At 41.0% G+C, this 20,472-nt stretch overlaps 1 protein-coding gene across 1 annotated transcript in view; it reads left to right on the top strand.

Annotated features, from left to right (window-relative positions):
* The window catches only part of SLC2A13 (solute carrier family 2 member 13), a 1,310,727-nt gene that overhangs the window by 1,055,411 nt on the left and 234,844 nt on the right, over nucleotides 1-20,472 (top strand). The window contains exon 7 of the mRNA XM_069229759.1: nucleotides 4,524-4,649. Within this exon, the coding sequence (XP_069085860.1) occupies nucleotides 4,524-4,649 (126 nt within the window). The remainder of the gene's footprint in view (nucleotides 1-4,523; nucleotides 4,650-20,472) is intronic.

Here is a 20,472-nt window from a genome sequence, read left to right as displayed (position 1 = left end):
GAGTGAGGAGGTGATGCTGATTTTAGCCGTGATCGTGATGCCAAGTAGCGTACATTTTCTCCACTCCAGAGTGAAACCTTGGAAACCCACTTTGCCCAGGGACAAAGGCATTTTTAACACTGAAGTGCAGAGATCAAAACGACTTTAAATGTCTACATGCATACAGCTCTATGAATGCTAATGCCAGAGTTGGCCTTTGCCAGGGAAGCGCCCTGGGCAGAGAGAAATGTCGTGCCCTCGCTGCTGGTGAAACAAACGAGGCAGCGGGGAGCCGCTTTTATGTTCAGAGGTCAGCCCCTGGCTGATTGCTTCAGAGTAGTGACTGGCCTCTAAACACATCTCTGCACCACCCACCACTCACCCGAAATATGCACAGCTTAGCATCTCACGCTGGTGTCAGGTTGTTGGAGTTGAGGGGCGGAGGAAAGGGGGAGAGAGAGGGGGTAATTCAGTGATTGGAATCTTTGTAAATGTAGTTGATTCCTAATGCTGAATTAACTGAATGTATTCCTCAATTTCTTTAACATGGTGTCATTAGTAGTCGTATAAACTGTCCTGCGATATTGAGTGATTGTCCCAGCTGCCTTTATTGTTTTATTTTATTGTGTTGATCAGTCGCAGCTCACCCTGCGGTGAATGGGCGCGGCGGCATGTGGCGAGTGGTGGGGGGTGGAGGTGCGGGGACGGAGGCAGCACAAAGCACATAAAATGTTTTTTTTAAACAACAAAAATAAAACTTACCTTACTACGATGTACCGCTCTGCTCCTCTGGCCCCACTTGCAGGCAAAGGCTCCCAGTCTGCCCTGCGGCCAATCCTAATGCTGTTTTCATACTACTGGAAGCATGAAAGCAACATTTGGATTGGCTGGAGCGCCCTGGCTTGGCACTCCGAGGCAGACTGTGAGCCTCTGCCTGCTCTGTCCAACCCGGCAACACAGTGCTGGGTTGGAGAGAGCCCAGTGTGCATGTGTGTTTGGCCAGTCCAAGACAGCGGGCCAAATATACATGCACTGTGAGGGTAGTGCTCCGTCCCTGTCACCCCCCCATTACCCCGCCCCTTTGCAATAAAACGACAATAAACATGTTTTTTTATTGTTTTATTGTAAAACGTTTGCAGCTGCTGCTGCTGGCGGGCGGGGTTGGGGGTGACGCTTATTCGCCATAGCAGAGGAGCCACCACTGGTGATGATAGACCCATGCATTCAAAGAAAAAAAAACCATTTCTGATTAGTGCTCTTTCCTCAAAGACCGTGATTCACAGGACACAAAGAGATTTTTTTTAAAACTCCATAATTTCAACTTTTATTCAGGAGGAGTTCTCACTGAAGCCAGTCAAGGGACCAGGACTTGGGGGCACCTCCTGGGAACCAAGACTCATTTCAGCTGAGGCATTAAGCAGAGCTGAGGCAGGTCCCCTTGCTGTTAGTCTGCTTGGCAGTTGCAGGGAGGCCTCTGAAGCTTGTTGTGTCCCTGTAGCTCACACAAGAGTGCAGCCAACTGACCTTTGGAATCACTTTGGGTAGCCTGGGTTCAAGGCAAGTAGGTTGAATAAGTCTTCAGGCAGCATGGCAGTCCCTCACCCTCAGGCAGCAGGACAGTCTTTCTGAATCTTCCACAGTTTCAGGAGTGTTTTGATGAGAGTTTGTGGAGGTCTCACGTTTATACCTAGTGCCAGCCATTGTTATGAGGAATTCCAAGACTACCCCCAAACTGGTTCTGGTCAGTTATTCCCCATCCCTTGGTCGTGCCTCCGAACTGTCTATGGTGACCAAGGCTTTGTGTGTGCTGCAGGCAGGACTCTTTAAATTGTAATCAGAGCAGTATACAACTGCTCTTCTGCCATTCTGTCAGGTAGACCCTCTTCTCTCAGAACTAGGATCCCTTTGTTTCACTGAGTGTAACCAATAGACAACCCACAATACCTTAGCCATTCACAGTCATGTGATCCAAGACTCTGACAGAAAGGCACAATGTGATTTGAGCACAAAAATGTCTACCTTCTAAAAGTGCTCTTTTCAAAATTCTAACTCAAAATCTGACTTTACCATTTAAGAGGATTAATAAATTACAATTCATTTGAGTGTAAAAATTATTTCTCTAGCTGTTCCTAATGTGAAGTTAGTATTTATTAAGTGTGATAGGGTAAACCAATTTTAATTTATGTGAGAGATAGGCCTTACAAAAGTGAAAAACGACTTTAGGGGTTTTTCACTGCCAGGACATGTAAAGTTAAACACACATGCCCTACTTTGTAAATACCATGCATCCTTCCCTGTGAGCCTTTAGGCCTCCTTTTGGGCGCCTTTTAAATAATAAAAAGGAAGGTTCAGGTCTAGGTTTATTTTGTCGGGTCAAAAATGGCAGTTGAAAACTGCAGTACAGGCCGCAGTTGCTGGCTTGAGACATCTTTTAAAAGGTTACTTTGGTGGTGGGGACAATGGATGCTTCTAGCCATCAGTAATATTAGCAGCATTTAATTTACAGTCTTTGGGTGCATGTAGTGCCATGTCCTAGTGATTTATCAGTAAATTAAATGTACCAATCAGCTGTAGGCCAGCTTTATCATTTTTCGGGAAAGAACACAAGCACTTTTCTACTGATTAGCAGGGGGAAAAGTGCACAGGGTCCTTAAAGCCACCAAAATGGGTTTACCAAAGGAAGGAAAAAATCTTGTGTGATCCTACAAAGAGGATCAGGCCCAACAAAGAGATATTCTTTCTCTCTCTCTCTATCTCTCTCTCTCTCTCTATCAAAATGGCTAAGAAATCTAGATCACTCTTCCTGTTTAAGATTGACAACGTTCAGCTAAAATATATTTCTGTATGGAAGAACATATCTCTCTTTTGTACCTTCTTGAAAGGGATGTTTAAAACTTTCATTAATAACAAACAAACATTGCAGACTACAAGGCATCATGACTGTTACAAATGCCCACCTCATTGTTCTTTTATTTAAAGGAGCTGGTGCAGAGATTGTTTAGTCCCCTGAATGTGCAGGGCGTCTCATGTGCTTTGCTGTGGTATTTCTATACAAAGTTGTAGTATGCAGCTTATGTATTTTACGTATTTTTATTGTATTTCACCCTTGCCTGCATTTACCTTATACTATAAGTGTTGGGGCCCAAGATATTTCTCTAAAGTCCACTACAGCTTGCACCCTCCACTGTCCTTGACAGGGTTGTGAAATGCCAGTACCAACGCCATATGCAAACTCTCATTCCTACCAGTGTTACAAATGTGACAATATGAATTATTCCAGGTCACTCAAAGCTGTAAGAATAGCATACGCTGGTATTATGTGTTTTCAATGCTTATAGAATTGTTAAAGATGTTTATTTGCTTTGTTTAGAATTAGACAAACATTACTACCATATGGAGAAATGTCATAACAACGTTCTGGTGTTAAGACATAAATGCCACTATCGAGCCCCATCAAACACCAGCACAAATTAAGCACTGCCAAACAATGCTTTTTCTAAAAAAAAAAAACAATAAAAAAAAATTTGAAATTGTATTTATTGGCATTTAACTAAGAAAACACAGTACAATTGGTTCGACTGCAAAGGAACTAGTATTATGGAGGGAAAGAGAGGGAAGGGAAGTGGAGTGGGGAGATGAAGAAAAAAGGGGGAATGTGGGAAGAGAAATAGGGTGGAAAGCACGGCAGGACACTATTACAGGATTCAGTAGCATGGAAGAAAAAAGAAAAAGGCTACATTCACATGTGTACACAAATAGTTAGGCAGTAACGCATGCGCCTTTACAACAGACTATTTATACCAACCTCAATGAAGCAGTGCCAGGGTAGCGAGTTAGCTGGGTGGGTGTAGGGTTAACTGGGATGATTGACTTACATCACTCATTACGTGCAGGGGCGGTGAGGAGCGAATTTGAAGATGAGGAGGGCATTCCTCGTGTCAGAGCTTCGTGTAGCTGATAGGGTGGAGAGCCTGTGACACTTGTAGGCTAGGAACGGTTCCCAGGCATCTTTGGGGTGTGAGTACGCAGGCATCAATTCCCAATACTTTACCAGTTGCTCCTGACTGTAGGACTCATCTTGTATCCAGAATGATATCTAGAGGGAGTGGTGTGCCGTCCCCAATGCACAGCCACCCTACGTTTAGCCAACAGGAGAAGCAAAGCGATTACTTGATATTCGCTGGTCACGACATCCTTAACATATCCCAAAAGGGCTACCAGGAGGGTATGGAGTAAACGATGACCAGTGATGTCCTGTATGATGGAAAAACCACCCTCCCAGTACTCCGCCACACCGGACTCTCCCATGCCAGATGCAGGAAGGTGGCCTTCGGTGTTGCACCTCACAGACAGGCCACGCCGTCTGCCGGCCCCATTCTGAAAAATCTGTACAGGGGTGGGGTATATCCTATATAGGAAGTTGAAATGTATCCATCCCAATCTATAGTTGGAAAAGAGAACTGTCAATGCTTTTTTCTATTTAACTACACTGAGCACATGTTCGACGCACTGATTGAAATATTTGACCTTTTTTTTAATTTCAGTTACTGTAATGGATGCATGTTGGATCCAAATTGCGGCTTTTGCTATGTGATGAATGGCTCAAGCATTGTAGACTCATCATGTGTTCCAGCGAGCCCGGAATCGACTGCTATAGCTGCTCGGGGCAGGTAACTAAAATACTCATTTATCAGTCTCTATAATTTGAGTGTATCCCTCTGAATCCTGTGCAACATATCGCTCTGGCTGAAACTCTTAAGGCGATCATGCTTATGTATGGACAAAGTTGAAATTTTGATATATTGATAAATGGGCGTTTGTACTGAAATGTCTTGCCTTTCACGCGTACTGTCCGCTTTGTCCATAACTGTTGCAGAAGTGCTTTCTAAGTATGCGATTGTCTATAGTTAGAAGTAACTGTTGCTCCCATACATATAACGATGTGAGAGAGTGTTCTAATACTTCTCTTTATCTGGTCTAAGGCCAGTCCAATTCATTGCATGAGAAGATGATAAAAGACAGAAGAGGTTACTGCCTAGTAAGGGTACACGCACTCAGCTAGGTCAGTTATCACCAGAAAGCACCTGTGGCGTTTGTGTGGTCTTTAAGAACAGACAAAGTACTTTAGTGAAATGTTCAAAATGTTGAGTAGGAACAAATTGGAAGTCAACTATAAAGGAACAGTAGAAATTGTTCTTGCCCGGATAGCACAAATACGTCAACAGACAATATAGTGGATCCTTTAAAAAGCATAATGATGACTAAAGTAGAGTTAGACTTTTTAAATCTTTGTCCGACCTAAATATCAAGTATTGCAAACTAAACTGTAATTAAAACGAATTTCTCTTATGACATCAAACCAAATTTTATTTAAACTTAATTTAGGCTTTCTCATAAAAATATTCCATGCTTAGATTATTCTTCCGCATGTGTAGGGCACTGTTAACCGAATGTCTTGTTGGTCTTATAAAGCTTATTCCTGAAGCATTTGCTGTAGAGGCGTTGAAGATGTGTTGACATCCATTAGGGATGATGGAGGCCCCTGTATGTCACTCTATGTTGCTTGGCAAAAACATGCTCCACCAAGTTAGTACTCTACACGCCATTGCAATCAGCCAGGAATGTATCTGCATGTTGATTTTCTTGACAGATATACTTTAGCACTTGAAAGTACTTGGAACAGGGCAATCTGCTCTTCTTTTAAACTGTAGTCTAACAGAGGCAGGGGGGCCAAATGCTAAAAGGAAACATAAATAAGGACATATCACTAAACATAGTAAGACTGAGAGGCCTGTAAATAATAGGATAATGTTTAATGCTGACACTGCTCTGCAGTTTAGATCTCAAACCAGCATTAAACAGTAAATAGAGCACTGCTTTGTAGCTCGACTCATCCTGGACATTTTAAAACACCACTACCATCTTCATTTGGAGATGCTTTCTCTCCCTATCTGAGCACTTTGTACTCGTTCTAAAGCAGGCATCTCCAACCTTTTCTGTAAGAAGAGATACTTATGTTAAAAAAAATCATTGCGAGCTACAGTGACCACATCAGACAAGGTTATGTTAGTTGCAACCCTATGCAAGATTACCAGACGTTATCACCTAAGGGCATGACAGAGTTGCCAGCAGAAATGTGCATAAGGCTTTCTCACTTTGGAATGTCTTTATACAGTTAATTCAGAACAGCCATAGTGCAGTGCATGTGGCACCAAGACAATGATAACAGGAATGTATTTCACCAGTGTCACATCATTTATCACTCAAATCTCAGATTTTAAAATACTTTAGAAATTCAATAATTGTTCTTCAAACATTGGTTTATGAGTTCTGAAAATGCACACATTTTTATCTCAAATAAACTTTTTTCAATTTTGGTATGAATATATTAATTCTCCCAAGCAAAAGTTTCTACTTTAGCACGCTGGACAGTACATAGGTGAGCCTCTCGCAGGTTGCTACTGCTACTCGTTGGAGAAGGCTCTTCTAAAGTCACCAGGGTGATGTCATGGCTGTCATGTCACAGGAAGAGAGGCCCTGTTGGAAACACTGCTTTCACTTGGTTCCCCTGAAACTCAACCCATTCAAGGATTATTCTGTGTCCTACAGCCTGTAAAACAGATTATCCTTGTGGTTGGACCACCTACACCTCCAAAACTGTACCACAGCGTCCCATTTTCAGACGTGTGCAGCACTCCTGGTAGTTCATATACCACAGTTTGTGTGTTGAGCATGGATTGTAGGATTACTCCCCCCCCCCCCCCCCAACATTTGTATGTTTTGCTTTTTCATCACCTCTCGCACTCTGTAAGGAATTTATCGCATGATTTGCATCACTTTATTGGGTTTCCCCAAATAATATAGACAGCCAAGATATTGTACATAGTAAAACATATGTAATTGCTGACCCCTTCATAGATTACTTAAATGTTTAGGTGTTCAGTTAATGAAAAAAGACACTTGAAACAGGCAGTCACTTCATTGTTTTTCTATCAGAATGTCTGTCTTTAAGTACTTCAGATGGTTATAGTTATGATGTTTTCTATCCTGTGAACCACGGAAATCACTTATCTGGGCACTATGTTTACTGAGCAAAACAAGTAGTTTCCGCAAGATACGCCCAGTTAACAAACATAACTATAACACAATACTGTTTACATAATACCAGGTACATTGTAGGGCCTCAGGGGTAAGAGTGTGACCAGTTGGAAGGCAGACTCCTCTTAATGTCGTCTTTATGTAAACGTGGTGTGCCACACTTTTCATTCTTGCTGGAAACTGAAAGTATGCCCCCAGCAAACTGTGAATAGTGCATATGAGCAGACTCCATTTTAATGTACTTCTGCCTGTTCATTGTCCTGTGAAAAGTCTTACCGCACATGGCGTAGTTCTAGCGGGAGTGCCAGGTAATGTGAGGCGATGTTGACACTTGTGGTGATATCTTAATTCAATACGCCTTCTGCGGTCTTCCAGGATAAGCACGAGGGAAGCTTATTGTGTGCACTGTGGGCCACGCCCAGGGAAGTATGGACACAAATTCTTAAAGACCTATTTCCAGTTACAAAATAAGCATTTTACAAGGTGTTTTTTTAAGCATGTGTTGCAGTGCCACCTAGGTGACTGTTTCAGTTTCAGTTTATATTTATTAAAGTGCATAGTTAATTAAAACCGTTGTAAAAAAGTACACATAGAAACACTTCAATAAAAGCTTTTTAATCAAAATAAAACAGTTATGCAGGATGGCTAAATAGAGACAGTATCAGTAATTAAACACATAGTGCAAGATTGTGCTAATATAACTTATGACTGTAATAAGTCGTTCATAAGGTAAGTGTGGAGCGTGCTGAACTGCCAGTGTCCGTTAAACATCAGTGCAGCTCGGGAGAAGAGCGGATTCATGAGTTTGTTCATGGCGTTTTAAGTTGCCCCCAAGTTTATAACATTATTTAATCGATTGTTTTTTTTTTTTTGGTGGAGTCTGGACAGGTATTTTGTGAGCCTGCAACAAAGCTGAATATATCTGTTGAACTAAAGCAAGCTATAATTGCAGGCCTGCAGCGACATAAACCTAGGTAACCGAACGCATGGCACCCTGGGAATCTAGATAGAGACGTGTGACGGAGCCCACCCTTGACGGAGCTGCAGGTCTGGGCTCCCAATGGACGCTTACTCAGCAGATACACATGTGGTACCAATGGTGACAGTATCATTTGATGGGTAATGTTATGAGTGATTGTGGACATAAGCAACACTTTGGGTTATGGGCTTCCTGTTGTAGGAGAGGGTATCACATATGCCTGAAATCACACTAGTGTTTGCTTCTTAAGCATACATTCACTTCTCGCTATTAAGAGAATTATTTCAGTTTGAAAACCACGCTGAATTACAAATGGCAACAAGACATATATAAATGAATGAGACATCCGGTGCAGCTGTTTGTTGGCTTTGAGCTGCGCAAGTGTTTTGGTCGTGTTTTGTCGTGTGGAAAAGAGGCTTTTGATGTGCAGAAATATCTCCTCCTTGAAGAGGTACTGGTGGGCTAATGTTGCAATTGCTGACAATTTACACTGTGTTCTGTTATACTGTGACGCTAATTTTAAACAGAGTGAATAATTGTTAAGACATATCGACTCTGTCAGTATCGTATGTATTTGTCAGAAGAGTACAGCTTTCTAGACTCCCTCGTTTTGTTACACATTATGAAATGTTGGCCAAATCAGTGTTATACCTGTCAATTTTTAATTAAAATGCATCTTTTTTGGAAGGATTAAGAAGCCAATTTCAGACATTTGAAACTTTGTTCAATCATTTTACGCAAAAGTATGCACATAGAAGGTTTGTGTAACCTTGTCAACAGAAATCCATACGTATTGGACACTATCAATATATGGCTGATAATGAACACCTGCTTATATACTGAAACATTTTAGAGGATTGCATTCTACCAAGAGCATACAGTCTTCGTTGGGTGAATAAACTCTTCAGTAGTTAAGGAGATGAGGTGACCACGATTGCATTAATCGCTGCACACATTTCTTGGCCCATCTACAGTAAAGTGAGAGAGTAGACTGCCTGCCACAGTTGTAATTCGGCAGGTGTAAGGTGGGAGCTAGAGTGTTTTTTTTCTCCTGATATTTTGTTCGTTTACCTCCTCACTTAAATCAGTTATTTTTTTAACTATGTTAACTGTAGGCTTTTATAACGTTTAGTGCTGCGTGTTCTACGGGCCGGTTAGTCAATGGGCCACACATTATTAGACTACACGTCTGTCCTGTGTCGAAATGGAGTGTAATATCGTCGCGCCACCACATGCCTTGTTAAGCAGCTGGATACTTCCACTCTTTCTAGGTTTGATTTGTAATTATTATTATTAATAATATGATTAGTAGAAATGGGGTTTGGGGTTGGCTTGGTTATGCACCTAAGCCAGACAGAACCCACCTCTCTAGTCAGGGCAAGTGAGTTACACACGGAAGACAACCTGTGCTCACCCCCTGGTAGCTTGGCACAGAGCAGTCATGCTTATCCCCAGAGGCAATATGTAAAGCAACACAATCATACCAGTGACATAATAAATAAACCACAGAAGAGGCTCTATACAGGATTATATAAAAAGATGTGTATTATATTGTAAATCTATCAGGCCAAAATATCATAAATTATGAATACTGTGTATAATAAGCAATTACTGAAAGGTTTGTCCTATCCTGACAATATAAGCATCAAAAACAGTATGCTTCATTACATCAGGGCATGAAATGCATCAAATTACGAACAAGAGTAGATGAATCACCACATTAGTGTGAGCAATGCCACTTGGTTTGCAGCCAAAACACATGAATTCTCATTTGTCATATTACTTGCATGGATCATAAAAAATCCCCCTAAAACCATAGAGTGCAGGACATCTAAACCCCTACTAGGTGTTGTACGGAGCACCTGCGCACCCTAATAGGTACATCACGGTAATCTGAATAGCTCCTCATGGCAGTGACCCCACGCCTCGCTGAGGGGCCCGCTATAGTGACTTTCCAACCTCAGCAGGTAATTTCCCCGGCCCCTTCCGCAGGTGACAGGCGGGCACACGTAGTTCCCAGCAGGGAGACCTCCATAGGTGCCCCCCCACATGCAGAGAAGATGGACACAGCTACTCTTGGTCATGCAGTGCAGCTGCTTAATGCACATTGCCAGGCTCTTAGCCCCGGGCACCACTGAAGTTGCTTCTGATTTGGGCGTTGGCCAGGAAGGGGGGCATTTCCCTGATAGGTTATCGGGAGCGTCGTCAGGCCACAGGAAAATACAAGGCTTTCTGATTGCCTCGGCAACACCAGAAGAATAAAAGCGGCTCTTCTTCTTGCATCTACACGGCTTGTGTGGCTTGAATCACATAAAGATTCACTGGTTCTAGGCGGCCAACAGACTCCGCAGAAAACTGAAGGGGTGCCAGTTAGGTCAGGGCAGTGCTGACCCTTAGTGAGGCACTTGCCCTGGTGATGCAAAAGTATAAGCGCTCACCATGTGCTAGTAGCACAAATGAGGTGAGACTGTAAAGTGCTCACCATGTGCTAGTTTAAAGAGAAAAGCTCTGTCACCCTCAGAACACTACAGCTGTGCCACTGGCACAGGGACTCTGAGGGAGCAGGGGTCATCCAGCAAGCCCCTGGAGGACACCAGGTGTGGGGCAATGAGGGGTGGGGGATAACAAGCAGCAGGCCAGCACATAAGGCAGGTAATCCAAATGGCGGTTGCTCCTGGCAAAACAGTAGTCCTCTGGCAGAACAGAATCAGGGGGCAGCTGGCAGCAGGGCAACAAACAGAAAAGTAATCCAGTGAGTCCTTTAGGCCACCAGCAAGTAGCAGGCAGCAGGGCAACAGCAGAGGAGCAGTTCAGATGAGTCCTTTGAGCAGCGCAGCAGTCCTTCTGACAGACGTTTGGTCCCAGTTCCATTAGTCCTCTGAAAACATGGGGTCAGATCCCCTGTACGTATACCCTAAAATGTCTTTGATGTAGTGTGACTTCAGAGGAACCCTTTCAAGTGTACGACAAACACGTTTTAACCCCCTTTGGGAGACTTAGATGTAATAAAAGGGGAGTTCAGACCTTGGAAAATAGTTTTAAATGTCAGGTCAAGGTGGCAGTAAACTGCACACACAGGCCCTGGAGTGGTAGGTCTGACAGGTTTGAAAGGCTTTTTCTGTGGGAGGCGCAATCTGGGCTGAGGCCCACTAGTAACATTTAATTTACAGGCATATGGTATTCCACTTTACGAAGGACTTGCAGGTAAATCAAATGTGCCAAACAGGTGTAAGCCAATCATTCCATGTTTCAGAGGAAAGAACATATGCACTTTGACATTGATTAGTAGTAGTAAAATGCCTAGAGTCCTAAAGCCAACAAAAAGGTGGTCAGAAAAATAGGAGGAGGGAGGCAAAAAGTCTGGGGATAACCCCTACAGAAAGGGCCATTTCCAACAAATAAGATTATTATTACTTCTACATCTTTTATTCCTGTTACTATTATTATCATGTTGTGTTTTCTTGACACATCATCTTCTTGGTGCGTCCTGTGTTTTGAGGTTCATTTATATTTTTATGAGGGTATTTGTATGCTGCAGTCTAAGCCCTGGAAATGGAGACAGGATTTACAGAAGGCAAGAAGACTTTTGTTTCAGTGGATGTATTCTACAGGTGCAAAAGCGTGGACAATAGTTACCTCCATGAGACAAATATACATAAATTATAGGGCACTCATAGGGCAAGATTACAGGTTTTTTCCTAATTAGATTCTGGATTCTCTGGAGGAGAATGATCGGTTTTGGAAACAAGAGTGGTATCTAGCGTTCTTTTCTGAAGACTAGGAGAGATGCTGCCAGTGGGATGGGAGGTTGAAAAAAGAGTGTGGGCCCAAGGAATCAAAGAGCTTGCTAACACAAACTGGTTATTATTTTGGGAGGGGGCACTTCTACAAACATAATAAACTTAATATGACTAGGCTAAAACACAGCTATTAGAGAATCTCTGTTCACGCCCTGATAGCTATGGCACAAGTAGCAGGTAATTCCCTAGAAATATGTAGATAAAGTTCAAGTGGTACCAACACATTTAAAGACAAGAACACAGCACATTAAAATTCTCAAACCAAATTAGAAAATAGAGAAATACATAATGTGCAAAATGGCACCAAAATGATCTAAAGCAGAAAAGGTGAACTGGAGATGTAAACGATTATAACTTTAAGGCAAAAAGTGCCTATAAAAAGTGAAGCATAAATGTTAAGTATCAGTTCACGGTTGAGCCAGACACAGCTACAATTTCAGGCCAAATGCATTGAAGTGGAGGTTGTCTACACCAATCGGATCACACTGGTCAAAATGTTTACCTTGATCCTTGATCTATGTCGGCGCTCACAGATTTCCATAGGTTACATTCCAAAGCTGAAGCCATTGATGATCCCTCAAAGTCCGATATGTCATTGTCAAGGACCCACTGAAGCCATTGGTAGGGTAAAAATAGGCATTTTGTAGCCACCATGGTTGCTTTGCCTGTGGGACAGATTTGCCTCCTTGCCCCAGTCCAAGTTTTTACCTTCGGAATTAGTCACTTTTTGATTCTCAAAATCCATCAGTCAGTGAAGGCTGGAAACGGTAGCCAGGCATGGCTGCATTAGGCTAGATACCTGTTTTCACTATGCCCATAACCTTTGATTGGAGCAAACTTGGCTTTCTTTTCCCCTAATGGTGCAGCCTCCTTGGAAGCCTGAGCACCTTGTACCACTCTTCCAGAGGTGGAAATAATTATTAAGTCCCAACTTCTGAGAAAGGTCTTTGTGGTCAGTTCTGCAGTCCTTAGGTCCTCAGGGCAGGTTTCTAGAAAGAGATTATCTCCAAACAGAACCCCTGAAGGTTCCAGCCCTGATTGGTCTACTGGGCTTCCTGTAGTTAGGAATCCTGCTGCTTTTTATGTCTGGAGCAGGTAAACATGAGGTAAACCATGTGACCCCTTGGAAGCTACTCTAGCCCTTATCAGACATACCCTTCTTTCAGCAGTCATGTAGTCTTTTTTTCTACAAACAATATTTTCTTCCGATGTCCAGTAGGGTTCTGAGTCTTATCTTGTGCACTAGTCAGTGACTGGAAAGTCTGTCCACCCAATCCTAACTAGTTGTTTGAAAATTCTACTCCCCCTTCTACAGCACTTTCACTCTTGGTTTATTACAAAGCTTTCAGTGAGATGTAACACAGTATGGCTTTGGCCATCCTCCACTTGAAGGTGCGCTGGACATTTCCCTAGCCATTGCCATATTTATCCCCTCATTCATTATTAATTAGAAGAGGTTGAATGACACAAGCCCAGCAAGCGCTTACAGTGGAAATAATCACGTTTTCACCGGTTTACAAAAACTACTTTAATGTGTTTGGGACTTGAGAGACTTGCATAGAATTGTATGCCTCGAAAAATCATAAAAAGTTTACTAGACCTGCAGGCCAACTATCTTGAATAATTTACTCGACCATAACTTTAATGTACTTGACCCGTAAACAGGCCTCAATTGTGTGATCCTATCCTAACATTTCACTTTACAGAGTCTTCTTTTTCTTCATTCTCACATATGAGTGTACCTTCATATATGTGAGCTCAGCATTTCTTCTGTACAAACAAACTTCTTTGTTTAATTTAAATGGACTAAACATTTTCTCCATGTATAAAAAGAATCTAGCCCACATATAGGGGACACCTGATCCATTACTTGCCTCTTGGCTTACTAATAGCATTGCAACCAGGGCAGGAGTGCTTGTTGGTTTATGTTTACACACTAATTTTTAATAAATATATTACTAAAGCATGATGTGGTCGCACACTGTCATTTACAGAGAGAAAATGTCAATGAAATGCCCAAAAACCTACCCACTAACTTGCAGCTTTACTGATAAAACTATACAATGTATTACCAAATCTGTGAAAATCAGGTTTCAGGAAACCTTTATTCTTTACACATCACCAAGTTAAGTGTTCTGATTTGGTTTCATCCTGTTAAAATATTTTTTTCATCACACAGAAGCACAAACAATGGGCTTTCACAACTAATAGAATATATTTTGAAATGTTTGTACAGTTGACTTAGCTATTTAAATGTTGTTATGAAAAAAACGGACAAAATCCTGGTACTCTGCAGTCAGAAGGAAAATTAATTGTAAGACAAACTGACTTTTGACATCTGTCTCCGAACGCAGAGCAAATGTGACAAGAAGATTTAAAGGCGTCCTTCACTTTCTTACTGAACAGAACACCTGTTCTTTGTCAACTCGCCAAAAGGGTCTAGTAGGTCCTAAAAATAGCTCAACCGAATAAAATGACTCACCATGGCGAGTGGGTAAGTAGAATTTTCGAGGCCTATAGTATGCACCAAAAAAGGCTCATCACCCTGTGCAAACCATAAAAGAATGGCCCTGTCTTCAACACGTCTCCATGAGACAAACAAAGTTTGCAAGGTACTGTACAACATTTAAAACAATTTGCAAGAACTGGATTGCCACCAAAAACGATTTTGTATGTTAGATAACGTCACTTGAATTGTATCTGTGGTGTATGGGAGGAGAGTGTAACTACATTAAAACACATGAACTTTGTGACAGCCAAATTGTCCTGTCACTAGCTGTATTGTCTTGTTTTGTAGGCTAATACAATGTAAAGTGAATGAAGTTGTTCTACAGTGCTAGACTGAGCACCCTAAGCTCAAAGAATCTTTGTAAGCCTTTGTAATATGTCTTCCAGAGCAGGCAGTTGTATGAAAATAATGATATATTTGATCTTCTGGCTCTTCACACAAAACATTCCTTCCTCTCATTTTCAGATCCCAGAAGACATATTGGGAACTGGAGCTCCATTTGTTTTTAAAAATGTTGTAATAAGTGTGATGCTGACGGAAGCTCTTGTAGGATTGGTTTATTTCTCTGCCTACTTAGAATTTAGCTATTCTGGAACATAACTTTAGTGGGCCCTTGTAGAAGAGTCCTATTTGAGGGCCATTTGGAGGGAAGGGAAGTCAAAGATTTAGATACCACTGTTTGGATGCTATCTTGCTTTTTAAATACAGGCTTCTTTGAAATCCATATAAAATAGTATTCCTTTCTTAGATTTGTTTTAGCTTTGTAACTTCATACAATGTTGAATTTTCTGCTTCAAATGCAACATTGTATGACGGTCCAAGTTATCATGGGGCTGTTTGCAGCAACGGTTTTTATTTCATAAAAGTAATCTCAATCTTCTAATAGTATGACAAATATGAATAGATTGCCATCAAATACTAAAGGCCCTGGGTGCCCTAGTAGAAAATAAATCTTGCTTACCTTTGTAAACAAAATATAGGCATCGAATGGCAACAGGAATCTTACTGTTGGCCTAAATAAGTTTAGAAAAATAAATATTGGGTACGCAGTGCAGTAGCATTTTCATTCTTTGCAGGAATCGATGCGCTTCGAAGCCAATGAATCTTTGAACCTTGCAATAGGGTGTGGTAGAACCACTAACACAACTTCAAGACAACCCATTTAAATTATGCACTATGATCTATATGGCCATGCAAGGAAAACCCCTGTCAAAAACTAAGTTAAAGTATTTTATTACAAACTCAAGCTCAGTCATCTAAACAATTCGCAAAAAAAAGTTATAAAGATACATTATCACCAAGGGTTGCCCCGACAAAATAAGTTCAATCAAATTAACATCAATAAAACCAAGCATTCAAGAAGATCGTTACAAATCATCAACAAAGACATTCGTGATACAGAAAATAAGCGTTGCTCAGCACTAGCTGAATTCTAATATAGCTGGGCACAGGAAAAAACCCTAATGTTAACTGAATCAGGGGAACACGTGTGGGGTGAAACATGCGGGCAAAAGACAAAAAGAAAAAAATAATTTGAAAAAGGATATATCGGGCAAAAAGATACTAACTAAGGTGGGCAAAAGATAGGTAAAAAGGGAAAGCATCAGCATGTAAGACAGAAGCTCGATCAAGAGTCTTCTGAAAGGGGTGAGAATAAAAGTCTGTAAGTCTCAAAGGGGCTTGTCAAAGGGGCAAGCGTAGAGAGGAACATACCTCTCCAAGGGGGTAAGCATACAGGGTTCTTCATCATCAAAGGTCTGATCACAGGTCATCTGGACTTCTGCAACCATTGGAGAAATCTGAAGAACTGCTCAAACTCCAACTAATCAACAATAAATTTATGTTCATAAGACAATTTAATGTGCTCCAAAAAGCAGTACATACTACGTTGACGGGGCATCAACCAATAAATATCGATCACACGACTCCAGGTTGCAACATTTGCTTCCATTCCCAGATCTGGTCATGGGAACAACTTCCATCTGTGTGACTCCACACAAGTTAGAAACAATTGTATTCAGTGGCAATCCATGTTCCGCAATGTTCAATGTCAATAAGATACATTCTATGTCTAAACAATACGGCCTGTTACCAAAATCTAGTCTTCTCAAAGTGAACGAAGTCTGAAAGAAAACTGATGTTATGAAATAATGAATCAACATTCCCTCCGCAGTCACGAATTTCAAATCTAACAGGGCTCACTTAGCTAACTCAAATGAATTAAAGCAATCCATTTAAATAATTCATTTTGATAAACAGACTTTTAATATGCAAACGTTTGAATTCATCGTCAATGCTTCAATAATATGCATGTTACATTCATTTTAAACAAAAAAAAACCTGTTAATGAATTTCGTTAGCTATGATAGGGAAGTGCATTTCATTCATTTTTACACGCATTTTTGATTCATTTTTCATTAGAAATTCAATGTTGTTTCCTTATATTCTGTTAGTCTAAAGCCTTAATTATAACATTGCCATTTAAATCTTGCACACACTTAATTTAATTCAAATACCACCTGTGTCAAACTCTACAATGTAAATGAATGTACATTAATAAATCGTGTCTGTGCAATTTCTACATTTAAAGCCATTAGTGCTTTAATTAAGCTAAACCAAAAACTGTCACATTTTGATGACTTTTGTGACATGCGGGCAACACTGTAGTTTAGACTACACCACCAGGTTTATTTATTCTTTAAATACCACAGTGTAAGTATGTTTATTTCAGGTTTTTGTATCTTAAAAGTCTCTAGAAATATCCAACAAGGGGCCTCATGCTATTGTGGATAGGATTTTACTTGTGTCTTAAATAATCCTCACCAACAATGACGATTAAAGAAGCTGTGTCACATCAAACAACCTGGTGCTTTTACCACTGATGAAATCAGAGACAGTTCGAAGGTTTGCCGGATAGTAACCCCAAATCCTTTTGAGGTTATATACAGACAAGGTGGATAAGGTCATTCATGTACTCCTTACACCACAGAGAAAATATATGATAATGATCAGATGTCTGGTATCTTAGTTTTATCATCTGACTGATACAAAGAAAATCTCGACCTCAGCAATCTGTTTATTAATATAATTGCCTTGTCATACTCTGATTCTTTCCCAGTGTTTAAGAGCAATTTAGAAATGTCATCCAACCTTCTTCAGCGTAGCGCAGAAAATATTAGCATCTTACCTTGGTGTCTTGATCTTTCATGAAGATAAAGACATATTCTAGGTTTTCAGGTTATAGGTCCCAATAAAAATGAAATGACGCTGCTTCTTCCAATTGAAAAGGAATAAAGTTGCAAAGTAGCCATGGATAGTTTAGAGAAAGTTGATGTTACTGGAGCACATGCAGATTCTGCACTTTGGAAGAGCATCATCTGACATGGTGACTACTGTGCTCTGCATTAGAGTTCAAAGAATCCTTCTATCCTGCTCTTATTTGGTTGTATATCAGATCATCATTAGAAAAAAAAATGTTGTACATAAATATAAGAGCCTAAGTATCGACTATAAAAATAATGTGAAAATACACATATATATTTACATATATATATATATATATATATATATATATATATATATATATATATATATATATATAAATTAACTACTCTTAATTATGCTTACTATCCCTAAATATGTATCCACCGTACCTTGACGACATACACATCGTCAATGTACACATGTGTGAAATTAAGTATAGGAACAGATGAGTTTGAGCATCTGGCCAGGTTGATTACCTCTTCAGTGTGCTCTAGCACTGCTTGACTTGCAGGTTAGGCTCAGGGTAATCTAAGTAGCTTGGTTAAATGCGTGATTCACGACATGCTTACTGACATCGTTTGAGAAGTTTGCAATAGTAATTTCTGTCTTCTGTGTGTGTATGTCTACAACCCATTGAACAAGTCTATTTGGTAATATCTCTAGGTTCTAGACAAAAGAAAACCAGTGTAACTACAACCCTGCACTTAAGCCTGAGAGCCCACAGCAAAGATTTAGCATACAGGCAAACCGTGGCCTTTTCTCCTTTAAACCTGACACACTAGTACCGTTGAGACGTACTGTGATACTTAACACCAGAAAGCATCAGTTTATATTGTGCATCATAGAGTAGTGCACTTATTATACATAGGCCAGTACATGGGCTCTGTCATAGCCACTGCCTTCCGGTTTCCCTTCAGAAGCAGCAAGAGGGGACTGTACTGCTGCTTTTTTATTTCCTACGGAGCGAGCTAAAGTTCAGAGAATTCTTGAAACCAGAGAGCATGTTGAATAATTCATCTTGTATCTTTGATGAGCCTAATGTGTGTAAACTATTCTATTTGCTGTGCGCCTCTGCAGCTCATTTCCTTGCAAATGGATGCTGTGCCATCCCGGCTCCAGGCCGGGCCATACTCATTGATTTTGTTGTAGAAAGTCACAACCCTGACCTAATTCCTCTGTTAGGAGTCACTGAGGGCCCTGCTCACTGCTGTTCTCTTTCATCGTGTGCTGATGAATCAGATCCCCAGGCCCCCTCATTCTGTCTCTAGTGAGATAGCGTTACCTCCACAACTTCTCAACGGGCTCCTTGGATAGCAGCCCCTTTGCCCCGTGGTCGCCCTGGAAGTCTTCTGTGGCCCGTTTTCATGTAAGTGCGTTCAAATGATAGATGCTGCAAAGCCACCAATTTGTAGAGATCATTCTATTTTTTCTATATGTGCCTTTGACAATTCATAGCCGTTTTGGCCACAGTAGATTTAATGACATAATTTCGGACTGATGTGAATTGCTTTGCTGATGACACGTGAACAGGCAGAACCGATCAGCAGAAGTCATGTCAGGTCAGGAAAGGGCATGTCCAAGCCCTTCACTACCACGGGAGCACAGCAGTATCTGTAATGAACTGTCCCCTTGGTATAACAGGCAAGTCACTGACATGACATGACCTCTGGCCCCTTACTTACCCTAGTCCCTAATGAAGATGAGGACAGTTTGCATCTAGTTTCTCTAAATTAACGGCAAACAAAATCTTCCAGAGACCCCGCCATCACACAGAGAATCCATACATGATCAAGTCTCCCGCGGTACCTATAATCGAAACACAGGGGACACTGATATTGCGGACTCGCACACACTGGACAAGCACAGTCATTTCATTTTTTAAGTTGGGTGTCATCGGCACCTCCCTGCTCTGTTACGCCGGCGAGGAGAGCCGGTTTATATTTAACACACACCAGCCAGAAGGCCTTAGCTGCATTTGGGTCCTACCTAAAACGGCATAAACCTTTCAGTAACTGTATAAAACACAAGAAAGGGTCCAAGGCAATGGTTGGTTTACAAATCGAAAGGTGGAAATGACATCGGGAAGGGGGGGTGGTAATAGGTCTTGATGTGTCATAGACTCCTAGAGAGGCTACAAATATATTTCGAAAGGAAAGCTGGAAACAAATTGAAGGAGGTTCGCTTCATAGGAATAAAATATATGCTTACACAAGCTAATAAGCTACATGCTGTCATGTCAGGTTAATTCTTAGACGTTGTCAGTTTGCATATTCAAGATGTTTGGGACAGTGAAACATATATTTTGGGTGAGATGCCTAATGGCAAGAGTTCACAATAATTTTTAGGTTTGAGCTTTTACTTTTCTAAATGTTGTATCCTCATCATATTTTTGCAATAGGCTGCTTTCTCTACACACTACTTTAGTTTCCATTCTGGGATGCGAACCTTTAGCAGTTTTCTATGGTCATGCAGATTGACCATTCCTGGGCTAATTAAAGATTTGCCACTGTTTGTGTCTTTCAATTTGTGGCAAGTTAGAGATGACACTCCATTGATCAATAAACTATTTTCTCATCCTCCACTTTGTGCACAGAGATTTTGGGTTGAAGCATTTTTCACGTTTGTCTCTGAGGGCTCAGGAGTGGGGTCAGGATGGCATTAGATGTAGACACCATCAGAGCTTGTGGTGGTCCAGGTTTTTCTGGGAATGAGAAATGAATGTTATGAGAAAGTGGTTTATTAGTTTGGGTGGATTGAGGTCTACTACAAGTAATAATCGTAGTATCTTGTTAGGTCTAGTAAAAGGTTTTGGTAAAACCTGAACTCAACTCTTGGTAGCTATG

This window comes from Pleurodeles waltl, chromosome 4_1, assembly GCF_031143425.1.
Source record: "Pleurodeles waltl isolate 20211129_DDA chromosome 4_1, aPleWal1.hap1.20221129, whole genome shotgun sequence".
NCBI classification, from domain to species: Eukaryota; Metazoa; Chordata; class Amphibia; order Caudata; family Salamandridae; genus Pleurodeles; species Pleurodeles waltl.
The sequence above is the reverse complement of the archived record's forward strand: the minus strand, read 5'-3'. Positions and strand labels throughout refer to the sequence as shown.